The sequence below is a fragment of the Stomoxys calcitrans genome, chromosome 4 (assembly GCF_963082655.1).
Source record: "Stomoxys calcitrans chromosome 4, idStoCalc2.1, whole genome shotgun sequence".
NCBI classification, from domain to species: Eukaryota; Metazoa; Arthropoda; class Insecta; order Diptera; family Muscidae; genus Stomoxys; species Stomoxys calcitrans.
Genome location: NC_081555.1, coordinates 129510471 through 129526199, shown reverse-complemented (window position 1 = coordinate 129526199; position 15729 = coordinate 129510471). Strand labels below are relative to the sequence as shown.

The 15729-nt window shown below is 38.4% G+C and overlaps 2 protein-coding genes and 1 long non-coding RNA gene across 7 annotated transcripts in view; 2 read left to right on the top strand and 1 right to left on the bottom strand.

Moving 5' to 3' along the window:
• LOC106094156 (low-density lipoprotein receptor-related protein 2) overlaps window positions 1–15729 on the top strand; it is a 795641-nt gene that overhangs the window by 420366 nt on the left and 359546 nt on the right. The window lies entirely within an intron of this gene.
• LOC106093314 (uncharacterized) overlaps window positions 1–15729 on the bottom strand; it is a 294983-nt gene that overhangs the window by 248675 nt on the left and 30579 nt on the right. The gene's annotated exons all lie outside the window — the stretch shown is intronic.
• Window positions 567–8835, top strand: LOC131996758 (uncharacterized). 4 transcript variants are annotated; one of them, XM_059366660.1, is made up of 2 exons: window positions 567–850; window positions 8060–8835. In XM_059366660.1, exons 1-2 carry the CDS (start codon window positions 750–752, stop codon window positions 8448–8450), a joined length of 492 nt encoding a protein of 163 aa, XP_059222643.1. In that variant the 5' UTR covers window positions 567–749; the 3' UTR covers window positions 8451–8835. The 4 variants fall into 4 exon arrangements, with proteins under 4 accessions (XP_059222643.1, XP_059222641.1, XP_059222644.1 ...); XM_059366658.1 differs by having other exon boundaries at window positions 8000–8835; XM_059366661.1 differs by lacking the exon at window positions 567–850 and adding an exon at window positions 1007–1867 and having other exon boundaries at window positions 8000–8835.

The window sequence follows — 15729 nt, the reverse complement described above, 5'->3', positions numbered from 1 at the left end:
CCCACCACCAAAAACAAGACTCTTTCACCGCTTTGGGCAATATGGGTATCCAATTAAAGGTATTTAAAAGTAGAGTACAAATCGGACATCAAAAATTATTTCTTAGATTCTGAAGGTCCTCTCCACCCCCAAAAACCCCCCTGCTGGGCATATTTGCCAATCGGGACAATATGGATATGAAAGGTTTTTGGAAGTTGTAATAAGAAGATGGTCCAAAGTGTCTACGGGGCCTCCCCAAAACCCAACGTCCCAAAATGGGTATCAAATAAAAGGTCTTTGGGAGTTGACTACGAATCTGGTGTACACATTTGGAACAGAGTCTGGGACCGACGCACCCACTAAATACCCTTCAATAGGACGTGTAGTTCGAGCGGATTATATGTGAATTAAAAGAATAGATCCACCAAACTGCCATGTAGGACGACCGAGAATATATTGTACTCGAATGGAAGAATGTGTCAGAGTGATACCCCCCTCCCCCTATCCTACCAAAAAAAAAAAGGAATTACAAATAATATATGAAGGCCGATCAGGATAGAATAGGACAGCAATAAAAGGCCTGTTGAAAGTAGTTTCCCTCTGATGTTATTTTGAATTATTTGAATTGATTATCTAATTTACCTTACCTTATTTTGAATTACCATGTAATAGTTTTTAAGTCACTGTTGAAACATCCCAGTATTCCAAATTAATAGTATGGCAACAAGTTAACCATCCTCTTTGTGTGTTGTTGTATTGAGTGGAGGCCGATGCTTCTTGGTGTTGCCACGAAGAAGTCTCGAGCTCCTTTTACTACAGCATCACATCCAAGTGGTTGGTTCTCTGCAGCCTTTTATCATCTACATAAAATGTAAGTTGTATCCCATACACCCCTCTAAATAAAAGACAACCATATCATCCCATTTTGAACTCAATCATCTCGGGTTTTCATTTAAAAGGCAAGTGAGGTGATTCATTCCTCAATAAACTTGAAGCTTTTATTTTATTTGAAATAAAATAAAAAATATAAATAGTGAATTTGGAGTAATTTTCAAACAAAACGAAAAATATACTACATCTCCGTAGTATGAATTTGCCATGTGCAAAGTTTCTCCACATTAATGACACAAATCCCAGCTCATTTACTCCCAAATAGCTAAAATCCCTTATTGATATTGAACATGGTCCTTCGAACCTTTATTGAACACAGCTTAATGGTTAAATACCTCAAAAGTTCATTTTGTTAGTATCACGGAAACCCTAACTCGCTGTAACAAATGTCAAACTGTCGTTTTTTTACATGTGCCAAGACCGAAAGGAGAATTATAAGTTTTTATTAAATATTTTTCATCAGACAACGGAAAGTTAGTTCAAGATCGTGAAATCGGTGGAAAACTATTGTTCTCCATCCCACGCAACGAGAACGCGAAGAATTGCTGAAATTTTTAGTTACAAGGCCCTGACACGTGTAGGTAACGGTTCAAGGCCACCAACCTTGGAAACGGGCACATTCTGCAGGAACTGTACACTTCAGCAAAACCACAAAATTAATTAATCGATAATAAAGGCGGCGGCATCGTAACTTCCAATTACAGGAAGCCCCATCATCGCATAAAGTAATGTGAATAATATCCAATATTTCTTTTGGAAAACATACAGAACGTACATAAATACGTAGTCTTCGCCTGAACCACGTTATCTAAATGTATGTACATCCCTGTTTAAAAGAGGAGGCGACAAAATTTCGAAAGGCTTGTACAACTAAATTGTTCTCACCGACTCATTCCTCCAAGTCAATAGACAGGGACACCCAATTTCTAAACCCTTTCAACTGCACCACCTCGTCAGCAGTATATTTTCTGTGGTGATGTCCCGCTGGATTAATGATGTAAGTCCAATTCCAATTTTTAGCTAGAAAGATAAGTGAAAAAATATGAACCATCTCATTTCTTACGGCTGAACAATCCAAGTTCCCTCCGAGAAAGATACAGGCGAACGAAAACTACCATCTTTCGGTAGAATTTAGTTTCATGATAGTTTTACTACATTTGCCTACAGATTTCTGGACACACCATCAAAGCCTAACACATTTTCACCAACATTCACAATAGGCGTCATCATTTTTTTTTTTTTTTTTTGCATGTTTATAAGCCAATATAGGAGAAACTCAACACATTCCGATTAGACTAATAATTGTTGAATGCAAATGCCCAACACAATAACCACCTTTGAACAATCACAGATCTCCATTTATTCTAAATGGAATCTGGAATAATAAACTGGAATCATCCTTAAAGTACGCCACACTATTTCTACATTAGTGATTCACAATAACACACATTTGGTACCATATATAATTTTTCACCTTTTGCACAAGCTGGTTATTTATGTTAACTGGAGTTGTACTATGCAATAGTATTTGATTCTAATTTATAAATCTATTCTCGATTAGAACCCTTATAAAGGCCGCTAGAGACTAATTTTTGGCACACATGCTGGACGTTTTAACTGGTATGAAATTCATCTACAATAACTTGTATTGCCCCCTGCATGCGGAATCTGTTTTCTTCTAATTGCAATGTAAAGATAATATACACGCAGTATTGGTTTGAATCAGTATTTTTTGGACCCAATTGATAAACAATCCCTTTGTTTTAAGAGATAACCCCGTTTGAATTCACAATACCTGAGTTTTATATTCCTCTTTTAAGCCAAGACACAAACCATTATGGAGGATTTTACATTTTATTCCGATGATTTGGTAATATTTTGTTCGGAATTTGATAACCTTGCAAAGACTGAAATTACGGACTCAATGCTTGAGGTAAATTTGCATGACTTGAACCATCGATGGTCAGAGGTGCAAAGGTCATATAAGGAACTTCTTATCAATAAGAAGGGCGACCTTGACCAGAAGTCATTGGAAGCGGCACGAGGCAAATATAGCACATGCACGAAGTCCTTTCATAATTGTAAGGCGAATATCTTCGACTTGCAGAAAACTTTTGTTGCTTCCCCTATAAGCTCCTCCTTTATAGCGAATGACATTCCAGCTACCGATTTAGCTATAAAGGTACCTCCCTGCGACACGGAGCTGTTCTATGGAGGCTACGAAGAATGGCCAGCATTTAGAGACATGTTCTCTGCGGTATATGTCGATCACCCTAGACTACCGCCTGTTCAAAAGCTTTATCACCTCCGCCTCAAGTGTCGCGGGCAGGCAGGAGAGATTGTGAAGAAGTATAAGCTCTGCGGTGAAAATTTTTGCTTAGCATGGGAGGCTTTGCGTATGAGGTACGAAAATAAAAGGATATTAGTGGACAATCAACTTAAAATTCTTCTAAATTTACCTCCCATTACTTCCGAAAGTTGTGAGTCCCTTCAATACTTGCGAAGCACAATTAATGACTGCCTCTCTGCTCTGAAGGCGCAGAATATCTCGACAAAGGACTGGGATCCTATACTTATTTACATTTGCTCCACTAAACTTCCCCACGAAACTCTCTCCCTGTGGGAACAGTCCCTGAAATCTCACAAGGAACTTCCAGAATGGGAACAAATGGACACCTTTCTCTCACATAGGTATGAAGTGGTGGAACGTTTGAATAGCATTCAAGATGCACGACCTGCAACTAAAGAAATTCATAGGGAAAGTACTACTGTGACCAAGGATGAAGCCAGTTTCCCGTGCAAGATATGCAAACTTAACCACCCATTGAAACAATGCCCAGAATTTAAAAAGCTTGACCCACAATCTCGAAGCACATTTGTCTCCTTAAATAACATATGCATTAATTGTCTCTCTTATACTCATACTCGGAAGAACTGTCAGAGCAAATTCACATGCAACACTTGTAACAAGAACCATCATTCACTACTGCATTTTACCCGAAATGGAGCTAGTTCTAATCAAAAAAGCTATAGTCCAAAATCACCGGTTAGCGACGAATCTCTGGCCCCAGAAGAAGCCCCGGATTCTTCTTATACGCATCACAGCAATGTAACTTTGGAAACAGCTTCACACTTTACTTCTAATGCTGACAATTCTTGGAAAGGAAACACTTTGCTACCTACTGCTGTTGTCCAAATAAAGCACAATGGTGATTTGTTAAAAGCAAGAGCTTTTCTTGATCAAGGCTCTGAGCGCTCTTTTGTTTCGAAGACTCTTCAGCAGCGATTAAAGCTTGTGGTTGAGAATAAGAATTTCCAGATCCATGGAATGGGTGGTGAAATTGTGGCAAATTCTAATTCCATATGTTCGTTAACTCTGTATTCAGAGAAGCATGAGATTGAGGTGAATTTGGGAGCGATAGTTGTCCCAAGAATCACAAGGCTTTTACCTAATTTCGAGATAGCCAAGTCACAAACCAATTTTAGTGGCATAGAGGGTTTGGAACTCGCAGACCCTGATTTCTACACTCCTGGGAATGTAGACTTGCTCCTCGGCAGCGATGTGATGCCCTCTCTTCTCATAAACGGGTTACGTAAGATTTCTGAATCTCTCCTTGCTCAAGCCACAATATTCGGTTGGATTATTAGCGGGCCTATGCAGTGTCAATCTGTTTCGGCATTCTCCATTGGAATTTCTGAAATGGATGACGAAGCCATTAGTACACAACTCAGAAGATTTTGGGAGCAGGAAGAGATACCGAATAAGATTCCCTTTTCGAAAGAAGATGAGTTCTGCGAATCTCTGTATTTGAAGACCACGTATAGGAATAAGGATGGCCGATATGTGGTTAAACTTCCATTCAAACCTGGGTTTCCACGGGAGATGCCTTTGGGGTGTTCTCGTTCTAAAGCCCTCATCCAGTTTATTGGTATGGAAAATTCTTTGAAAAAAAATTCCGAGTTTGCCGAAACTTATCGAAATGTTTTGGCCGAATATTTGACACTTGGTCATATGACACCAACATCATCTCAGGAAATAATTTCCCAAGGTTCATTTCACTCATATTATATGCCTCACCATGCGGTTATGAAGCCCGACAGTCGGAGTACTAAGCTAAGGGTAGTCTTCAATGCTTCAAGGAAAAGTAACTCAGGCAACTCCTTAAATGACATCTTATTAGTTGGACCAACCCTACAACTGGACCTCATGACCCTGATCGTTAATTGGCGGCTATATCAGTACGTTTTTTGCGGTGATATAGAAAAGATGTATCGCCAGATCTTGGTCCATGATGGAGACACTCCCTTTCAACGAATCGTCTTTCGGATGAACCCATGCGATCCCATTCAAGACTTCACACTCCGAACGGTGACATTTGGTGTAAATTGTGCACCATATTTAGCCATCAGGACATTATTACAGCTTGCCAAAGACTCTGAGGATCGTTTTCCTCAGGCAGCACATATTTTAAGAAATGAGACATACGTAGACGATATTCTGACAGGCTCTCATGATTTAAATTCGGCTATAAAAGTGCTCTCTCAAATCATTACGGTATTGGAATCTGCTGGATTTCATTTGAGAAAAATATCGGCAAACACCAAAGATATACTGGAATCCGTTCCCAACGAATCACTCTTAGATTGTGACTTTCTCAAGTTCGCAGAAACAAGCGGTACTAAAACGCTTGGAATACAGTGGAACGCGCTGAAAGATTGTTTTTCATATAAAATAGAACCCATAGAAAAACAATTAGATATTACAAAAAGAAAAATACTGTCCACTGTCGCAAAAATATTTGACCCGGCGGGGTGGATTTCGCCCATTATAATCCAGTCAAAAATGCTCCTACAACATCTCTGGTTGGAAGGAACTAAGTGGGATGAAAGCGTCAAACCCAATACCCTGCTCAAGTGGAATCAATTTGTAGATAACATACAGCTAATACCCAACATACATATTCCTCGCTGGGTAAAGTTTGCCCCCCTTGTCTCTACGCAGATTCACGGTTTCTGTGACGCGTCTGAGAAGGCGTATTGCGCGGTTATCTATTTACGTGTCCAAAGAAATCAATCAACGGAATCTAATTTATTTGTGTCAAAAACCAAAGTGGCTCCGCTAGAACCCGTAAGTCTACCAAGACTGGAATTGTGTGGTGCTCTACTTCTCTCTCGGTTGGTGAAAAAAGTACTGTCTCAACTCCCGATAAATAATTATGACCTCTACTTATGGTGTGACTCATCGATTGTCCTCGGCTGGTTAGAAAAACCGCCATCATCATGGAAGACATACGTCGCTAATAGGACAGCAGAAATTATTCGAAATATTGGTAACATTTCATGGCGTCACATTCGATCAGCAGACAATCCAGCAGATGTGGGTTCTAGGGGTTGTAATACTATGGACCTCATGCAGAATTCCTTGTGGTGGAAGGGTCCAACATGGCTTATAGAGCCGCCAAACGAATGGCCAAAGTCTCTTCCTGCATATATTGACCCGCCCGAAAAGAAAAAGATAAATGTTTTCCATATGAACGAAATTGTAGATCCCTTAGAAAGATTTTCAAGGTGGGACCGCGCCATACGAGTAATTTGCTATGTACGAAGGTTTTTGCATAACTCCCACAAAGAAAAACGACAACAACACACTCAAGACTCCAAAATTATAACACATTCCGAATTCACCGAAACAAAAAACTTGCTAATTACTTTGGCCCAAAGGCAGTACTATGGCAAGGAATATCATTCACTTTTGACGTCAAAACCTATTAGCAAGAAAAGTCCTTTATATTCTCTAAATCCTTTTATTGATAAATGTGGGGTACTCAGAGCCTCAGGCAGAATCTCAAATTCAGATTTCGCCTTTAACGAACGCCATCCCATCATAGTCCCCGTAAAGTCCAAATATTGCACTTTATTAATCGAGTTTACTCACATTTTTTTGATGCACGCCGAACACAACCTAATGATAAGGACAATTCGAAGCGAATATTATGTATCGAGGCTTAGATCAGCAATAAAGAAATGCATACATCAATGCAAAACTTGCATTGCATATAAACAGCGCCTCCAAACACAGTTCATGGCAGCATTGCCTATTGAACGAAGCAAATTTTCCCCTCCGTTCACCATAACAGGTCTAGATTTCGCGGGACCATTTCCAATAAAGGTGTCTCGACTACGACAGGCTACATTTCTTAAAGGTTATGTTTGCATTTTTATTTGTCTAAGTACGAAATCCATCCATTTGGAACTCTGCTCGGACCTTTCATCTGCCTCATTTCGGGCTGCCTTTGTAAGATTTGTTGGAAGGCGAGGCCTGCCACAAAAGTTGATGTCGGATAATGGTACTAATTTTGTGGGGGCTGAGAGAGCATTTAATTTCCAATATGTCCATTTTCTCAAAGCCATATCCAAGGATATTGTTGAAAAGTACGCTGCACATGGATTTCAGTGGACCTTTATTCCTCCCAATGCCCCACATATGGGGGGAATTTGGGAAGCTGGGGTGAAATCCTTTAAAATGCATTTTCGGAAAGTAACCCAGAATGCCAAATACACGTTCGAGGAATTTTGCACCCTTTTAGTACGAATCGAGGCGGTCTTAAATTCTCGACCCCTATCACCGATGACGGACGACCCTTTGGAATTATTAGCCTTGACCCCAGGTCACTTTTTACGAGGTGCTCCTATGGTTGCTATGCCGGAGGCTACTGACGAGACATTTCCTATTGTAGACAAATGGGATAAACTCAAATCTATCCAACACCAATTTGCTCGGAGGTGGAAGGATGAGTACATTAAGGAACTTCAAAGCAGATACAAGTGGCAGCGTTTGCAAAAGAATTTATCCGTAGACCAGTTCGTCCTTATTAAAGACGACTCCTTGCCTCCGTGTGAATGGCGGTTGGGTCGCATTACAAAAGTTTATCTAGGACCAGACGGTCTTGCCCGGGTAGCTGATATAAGGACTCAGCTTGGGACCATAAGGAGACCAATAGTAAAATTGTGTATTTTACCATATAATGCTCCTCAATCTTAAATATTCCTTACAATCGTTTCTGTCAAGACGTACCTATTTGAAATTATCATTATTTCATATCATCACACAAAATTTTGTCTTCCACAGGGACAGAAGAAATTCCAGAATCCATCAATGCCTAATTTGTAAAAATTATCACCCTCTTAGATATTGTAGACAGTTCTTAAAAATGGCGGTCAAAGATCGTCGTCGTGCTGTTGTTCGCCATAAGTATTGCTTAAATTGTTTGGCCCGTTCGCATAAAACAGCGCAGTGCACATCAACTAATTTATGCCAACGTTGCGAAAGGGGACACCACACCCTACTCCATGAACCAATTCAACAAAGACTACAACCAGAACGATGCCGAGCTGACAGAAGAAGAGTTCTAAAAACCAAATGCCGACGTCCAACTACACAATTGCGTCCAGCCGAGAGAGGTGGTCATAACTCAGCAAATTCTAGACTACGTTATGGTAATAACAGTAATTCAGAAAAATCTCAACGGTGCCTGGAGAAAGCTTTTCGTATATTGAACCAGCTCAAACGCGCTCTATAATTGTTGCCCTTTCCGGCCAAGGGGGGCAGGATGTTGAAAGTAGTTTCCCTCTGATGTTATTTTGAATTATTTGAATTGATTATCTAATTTACCTTACCTTATTTTGAATTACCATGTAATAGTTTTTAAGTCACTGTTGAAACATCCCAGTATTCCAAATTAATAGTATGGCAACAAGTTAACCATCCTCTTTGTGTGTTGTTGTATTGAGTGGAGGCCGATGCTTCTTGGTGTTGCCACGAAGAAGTCTCGAGCTCCTTTTACTACAGCATCACATCCAAGTGGTTGGTTCTCTGCAGCCTTTTATCATCTACATAAAATGTAAGTTGTATCCCATACACCCCTCTAAATAAAAGACAACCATATCATCCCATTTTGAACTCAATCATCTCGGGTTTTCATTTAAAAGGCAAGTGAGGTGATTCATTCCTCAATAAACTTGAAGCTTTTATTTTATTTGAAATAAAATAAAAAATATAAATAGTGAATTTGGAGTAATTTTCAAACAAAACGAAAAATATACTACATCTCCGTAGTATGAATTTGCCATGTGCAAAGTTTCTCCACATTAATGACACAAATCCCAGCTCATTTACTCCCAAATAGCTAAAATCCCTTATTGATATTGAACAAGGCCTTTGGTAGTAAAGTACACTTTTTAACCTGAAATTGGGATAGACACAGAAGGACCTACGGATCTTTAAAATGTGTTATCCCAAGTGGTAGCTTTGAAATATGATTTTGAATGTAGATAACCAAAACAAAAAAAAAAAAAAAACTAAGTGTGGATCTGAATAAGACCCGTTGCCCTAAATATCTTGATAGCAACCTTCAAAATGCTTGACATTATAGGGCCAAACAAAATCGTGCTCTAGCACAATGCTGATATTATTACAGGGTCCGCCCCCTAAATTCCCTTCAAATCGGCCATGTTTGCCTACTATGGCAATAAGGGGCTCAAATTATAGGTATTTGATAGTAGAAAACTAAATTTGATATCCAATTTTGAAGCCAAGTGTTTGGGGTCGTCTCACCCCATAAACTCTCCCCAAACCAATGACTATTGCCGCTCAAATAAAATAAATTTGAGAGCAGAGCACCATGCTGATATTTTATCAGGGATAAGTGCGTGGGTGATCGCCCACCCTAGATACCCCTTAAAGTGTACATATTTGTAGATTATGACACTAAGGGGGATCAAATGTGATATCTCTTTTATGACCAAGTGTTTCAAGGATGCCTCCCCTAAACTCCCCCTAAACCACACATATATATAGCGACTATAGCAGTATGTAGCTCAAATCTGATTTTTGGGAGTAGAGTATGAATCTGATATCCACTTTCCCCCTTTGGGAGCAAAGGTTACGGCTACTCCAATCCACAACCAAAACCAAGGGAATGAAGTAGATCCAACATCCGAAATATAATGGACAGACTCCCCTTATTTACCTTATTTTCAAAAACTCCAGATCTCAGAGATTGGCTGGGGCAATTTAAAATTTTGTTTCTTTATAATAACTCAAAAATAGAAATTTGGTATCCTTATTAAGGGTGGAATACATAGAGGCGGGCCACGCTACTTCCAAGGCTCGCTTAAAAGAAATACAAACCAATAATGACAATGTGAGGCTCAAATTAAAGGTATTTGAGACCAGACAACGAATCCGATATATGAACGGTCCATCTCACCCCTAAATATAGCCCTATACCGGTCTTATTTACCGACCATACCAAAATAAAGTTCAAATGAAAAGTATTTGGGAGTTGAGCACCAATATGATATCCACATTGGAGCGATATATCTGAAAGGCCGCACCAGTACCCCCAAACTCCAAATCAGATAAAATAAGAGAGTGAGAGAAAGTGCAGCGAAGCGGGCCCTTGTCCAGTTAAATATTAATAAAGAACAAGGTTCGCATCGGTCGAGTTCTTTGCGCAGTATCTCTTTTTAGGGAACCAAAAAACAATAAAAAAGGACGGAGGAGGAGCTATATCAAGTTATAGTCCCATTAAGGGATCAAGAAGCAAAATCGGGAGATCGGTTTTTATGGGAGCTGTATCAAGCTACAGATCGATTCAGACCATATTGCACACGTACGTTGAAGGCCATGGGAGAAGCCATTGTACAAAATTCGCCAAATCGGATGAGAATTGCGCTCTCTAGACGCTCAAGAAGTCAAGATCCCAGATCAGTTTATATGGCAGCTATATCAGGTTATGTACCGATTTGCGCCATACTTAACACACTTTTTGGAAATCATATCAAAACGCCTTATGCAAAATTTTAGCCAAATCGGATAAGAATTGCACCTTCTAAAAACTCAAGAAGTCAAGACCCAAGATCAGTTTATATGGCACCTATAGCAGGTTATGAACCGATTTTGGCCATGCTTCGCACAATTGTTGGAAGTGATATCAAAAAAGCTCGTGCAAAATTACAGCCAAATCGGTCGAGAATTGCGCCCTCTAGAGGCTCAAGAAGTCAAGACCCAAGATCGGTTTATATGGCAGCTATATCAGGTTATGAATCGATTTGAACCATACTTAGCACGGTTGTTGGAAGTGATACCAAAACATCATGTGCAAAATTTCAGTCAAATCGGTGGAGAATTGCGCCCTCAAGAGGCTGGAGAAGTCAAGACCCAAGATCGGTTTATATAGCAGCTATATTGAAACATAGACCGATTTGGCCCATTTACAATCCCAACCAACCTACACTAATAAAAAATATTTGACCAAAATTTCTAACGGCTAGCCTTACTCCTTCGAAAGTTCTCGTGCTTTCGACAGACAGATGGATGAACGGACAGACGGACGGACGGGCAGACGGGCGGACGGACAGGACACATGGACGGACGGGACACATGGACGGACATGGCTAGATCGACTTAAAATGTGATGACGATCAAGAATATATATATTTTATGGGGTCTCAGACGCATATTTCCTGGCGTTACAAACAGAACGACGAAATTAGTTTACCCCCATCCTATGGTGGAGGGTATAAAAAAGGGCTTTGGATGAAAAAATGCGGAAAAAAATGTTGCAACCCATATCCAAAAAGGGAAATTTTCAAATAAGTATTAATTTTTGACAGGCTAATATACGCCTTAAAATTTTTTCTCCGCTCATGTCATCAAATACATGATTTTTCCTTTAAAATTATTTCTAACCCATTGTGATTTACTAATGTGATTTTTCAGTTGTACACCATATTTTGACACATGTAGCTATGTAATCAAAAAGTACCGCTCATGCGGTGTGCAAACTCACACACACATACAGCCACACTTGTAGGTTGGGAGCATAATAAACTGAACACATAGCCAAAATTTAATTAGCACTTCGTTAATGTAATCAATTCATTGATTCTGCCAAATCCTGTCCCCCTATCCCCCACCCCCCAAACCACTAATAAATATTAAAACAATGCTTTGACTAGGTTTTGAGCATTGTACATGAGTTTGTGCAGCACATATAGATGCAAAAATACACTGAAATTTGCCTAACACCAATTGTCGCAAATTTTGTGAGGAAAAGTTTTTGGGAACAAAAGGAAAATAAATTGGATTTGTTTTTTATTTTGCAAATCTCGAGCTAAAAAAACATGAATTAATGATGTTATCGCAGATGCAAGAGAAAGAGAGAGTGAGGGAGCGCTAACAGAATTTGTTAGCATGCAAATTGGTTTGGCTATAATCTTATCATAAGGATTAAAATCTAATAGCTACCATAACGTGGGCTTACATTTAAAATGAGGCAAATGCAAATCTAACAAAAACACCATTTGTATGCAAATATTTTTTGGGGATCTGATAGAATTCATCGATAGTCCTAATACTGTGGAGCAGCTTACATTTTATTATTCTACCTGCAAATCTTTTCTGTTTTGCATAGCCCGCAGTTAATGATTTTATATGTGAACGATTCGCAGAAAATGATTAAATTTTTGATAGAGAAAAGAAAAATGGAATATATTTCAAGAAAATTATAACTATTTTGTAATCGTTGCAAATTTTTGCTGTTTAATTGTTTTCTTATGAAGGACTATTTGAAAAGTAGCATAATTATTGGGTTGCCCAAAATGTAATTGCAGATTTTTCATATAGTCGGCGTTGACAAATTTTTTCACAGCTTGTGACTCTGTTATTGCATTCTTTCTTCTGTCAGTTATCAGCTGTTACTTTTAGCTTGCTTTAGAAAAAAGTGTAAAAAAGTATATTTGACTAAAATTCATTCTAAGTTTTATTAAAAATGCATTTACTTTCTTTTAAAAAATCCGCAGTTACTTTTTGGGCAACCCAATATTATTTTTTACCCATTTCGTTCATTATTATACCCTCCATCATAGAATTTGGGGTATACTAATTTCGTCATTCTGTTTGTAACACCTTGATATATGCGTCTAAGACCCCATAATGTATATATATTCTCGATCGTGATGTCATTTTAAGTCGGTCTAACCATGTCCGTCCGTCTGTCCGCCCGTCCGTCCGTCCGTCTATCTGTCCGTTTATCTGTCCGTCCGTCTGTCCGACTTTCCGTCCCTCCGTTTCTCTGTCGAAAGCACGCTTACTTTCGAAGGAGTAAAGCTAGGCGCTTGAAATTTTCCACAAATACTTTTTATTAGTGTTGGGATTGTAAGTGGGCCAAATCGGTCTATGTTTTAATATAGCTGCCATATAAACCGATCTTAGGTCTTGACTTCTTCAGCCTCTTGAGGGCGCAATTCGCGTCCAATTTGACTGAAATTTTGTACTTGGTGTTTTGGTATCACTTCCAATAACTGTGCTTAGTATGGTTCAAATCGGTTCATAATCTGATATAGGTGCCATATAAATCGATCTTAGGTCTTGACTTCTTCAGCTTTTAGAGAGCGCAATTCTTATCCGGTTTGGTTGTAATTTTGCACGTGGTGTTCTGGTGTCACTTTTAACCACGGTGCCAAGTATGGTTCAAATCGGTTAATAACCTGATATAGCTGCCATATAAACCGATCTTGGATCTTGATTCTTGAGCCGCTAGAGAGCGCAATTCTCATCCGATTTGGCTGATATTTTGCACGATGTGTTTTCCTATGACTTCCAACAACTGTGCTTAGTGTGAGGCAAATCGGTACATAACCTGTTATAGCTGTCATATAAACCGATCTTGGGTCTTGACTTTTTGAGCCTCTAGAGGCGCAATTGTTATCCAATTTAGCTGACATTTTGTACAACGGCTTCTCCCATGACCTTGAAATATGTTCTGAATCGATCTATAGCTTGATACAGCTCCCATATAAACTGATCTTCCGATTTTGCTTCTTGAGCCTCTACAAGGTGCAATTCCTTTGCGATTGGACTGAAATATTATACAGTGACTTCTACAATGTTTAGCATTCAATTCTTTTATGGCCCGAATCCGACTCTCTCTTGATATAGCTCCAATAGCATAACAGTTTTTATTCATTATTATTTGTTTGCCTAAAAAGAGCTACCGCGCAAAGAACTCGACAAATTCTTTCCATGGTGGAGGCCATATAAGATTCGGCACGGCCGAACTTAGCAAGATTTTACTTGTTTTTATCTTAATATTCCCATATCCATACATAATATTCTTAATTAATATTCCCATATCCTTGCTACGGCACATCAAAATCTTGAGTGTAAATATATATTGGGTTGCCCAAAAAGTAATTGCGGATTTTTCATATAGTCGGCGTTGACAAATTTTTTCACAGCTTGTGACTCTGTAATTGCATTCTTTCTTCTGTCAGTTATCAGCTGTTACTTTTAGCTTGCTTTAGAAAAAAAGTCTAAAAAAAGTATATTTGATTAAAGTTCATTCTAAGTTTTATTAAAAATCCATTTACTTTCTTTCAAAAAATCCGCAATTACTTTTTGGGCAACCCAATATAAAGCTAAACGTTTTCCTACGATTACTTACATCTTTTTTGATATTAACCAACTTTTTTTTCCTTTTTTCAGGTAAATGTTATTTCTGCTATATATGAGGCTTAACAGAATGATGTAAGTTATGAAAAAAAAAATATCTAACAGGCAGTAAGTTAGTTTAGGTTGAAAAGTGGGCGCGGACATTAATCCGCTCCAAACCACTATGGACATACACCTAAGCCCGTAATCGGCTTGTTGCGCGCTCTAAATATTGAAAATTAACCTCGCAATAGGAAAAATATATCGGGAATTCCGTGCTACTTGCAAAATCCTTAATTGATTTCAATACCACGCGCCTAAATGGGTTCATGTCTGGTATTCTGTCACCACCTAAGTGCCGGTGTCTATTAGCCCCAAAATCCAGGCAACAACATAGGAAATGCTCCAAAAAACGGAAAAAACTATGAAAAAAATATACCGCAGAAATATACCAACACTGCATATCGAAAAATTGTTCTGTAGAGCTGGCAAAATATCGATGGCACTATCGATACCATCGATATTTAATTTTTTGGCAAAATATCGATTGATATTTTTTTGATGGATACAATCGCAAAAGTTAAATTTTTTTTGCAAAATTAAACACAAATAAGCAACTCGACACTGAATGTATCCTTTAAGATACATTGCGCCTATAGAGGGCGCAATTTTCATCCGATTTTACTAACATTTTGTACAAGGATTTCATGTTATCCAACTGACTTTATTAACCCTGGTTTTATTGGGTCTGTGCATTGATATTGCTTCTATATAAATCGATCTCCCGATTTTTCCTTCTCATTTCCGTTTGAAATATAGGTGATGGGAAATTAACGATAATATCGGTACTATCGATATTTATTATTGAAAATATCGAAAATTATTATTGAAAATGCTTTTATCGATAGTTTGCCAGCTCTATTATTCTATATACCAACACTGCATATCGAAAAATTGTTCTGTAGAGCTGGCAAAATATCGATGGCACTATCGATACTATCGATGTTTAATTTTTTGGCAAAATATCGATTGATATTTTTCGATGGATACAATCGCAAAAGTTAAATTTTTTGCAAAATTAAACACAAATAAGCAACTCGACATTGAATGTATCCTTTAAGATACATTGCGCCTATAGAGGGCGCAATTTTTATCAAATTTGATTAACATTTTGTACAAGAATTTCACTCATGACTTCCAACTGTCTGTGGATTGATATTGCTTCTATATAAATCGATCTCCTAATTTTTCCTTCTCATTTCCGTTTGAAATATAGGTGATGGGAAATTAACGATAATATCGGTACTATCGATATTTATTATTAAAATTATCGAAAATATCGAATGGTGCGTTTATCGATAATT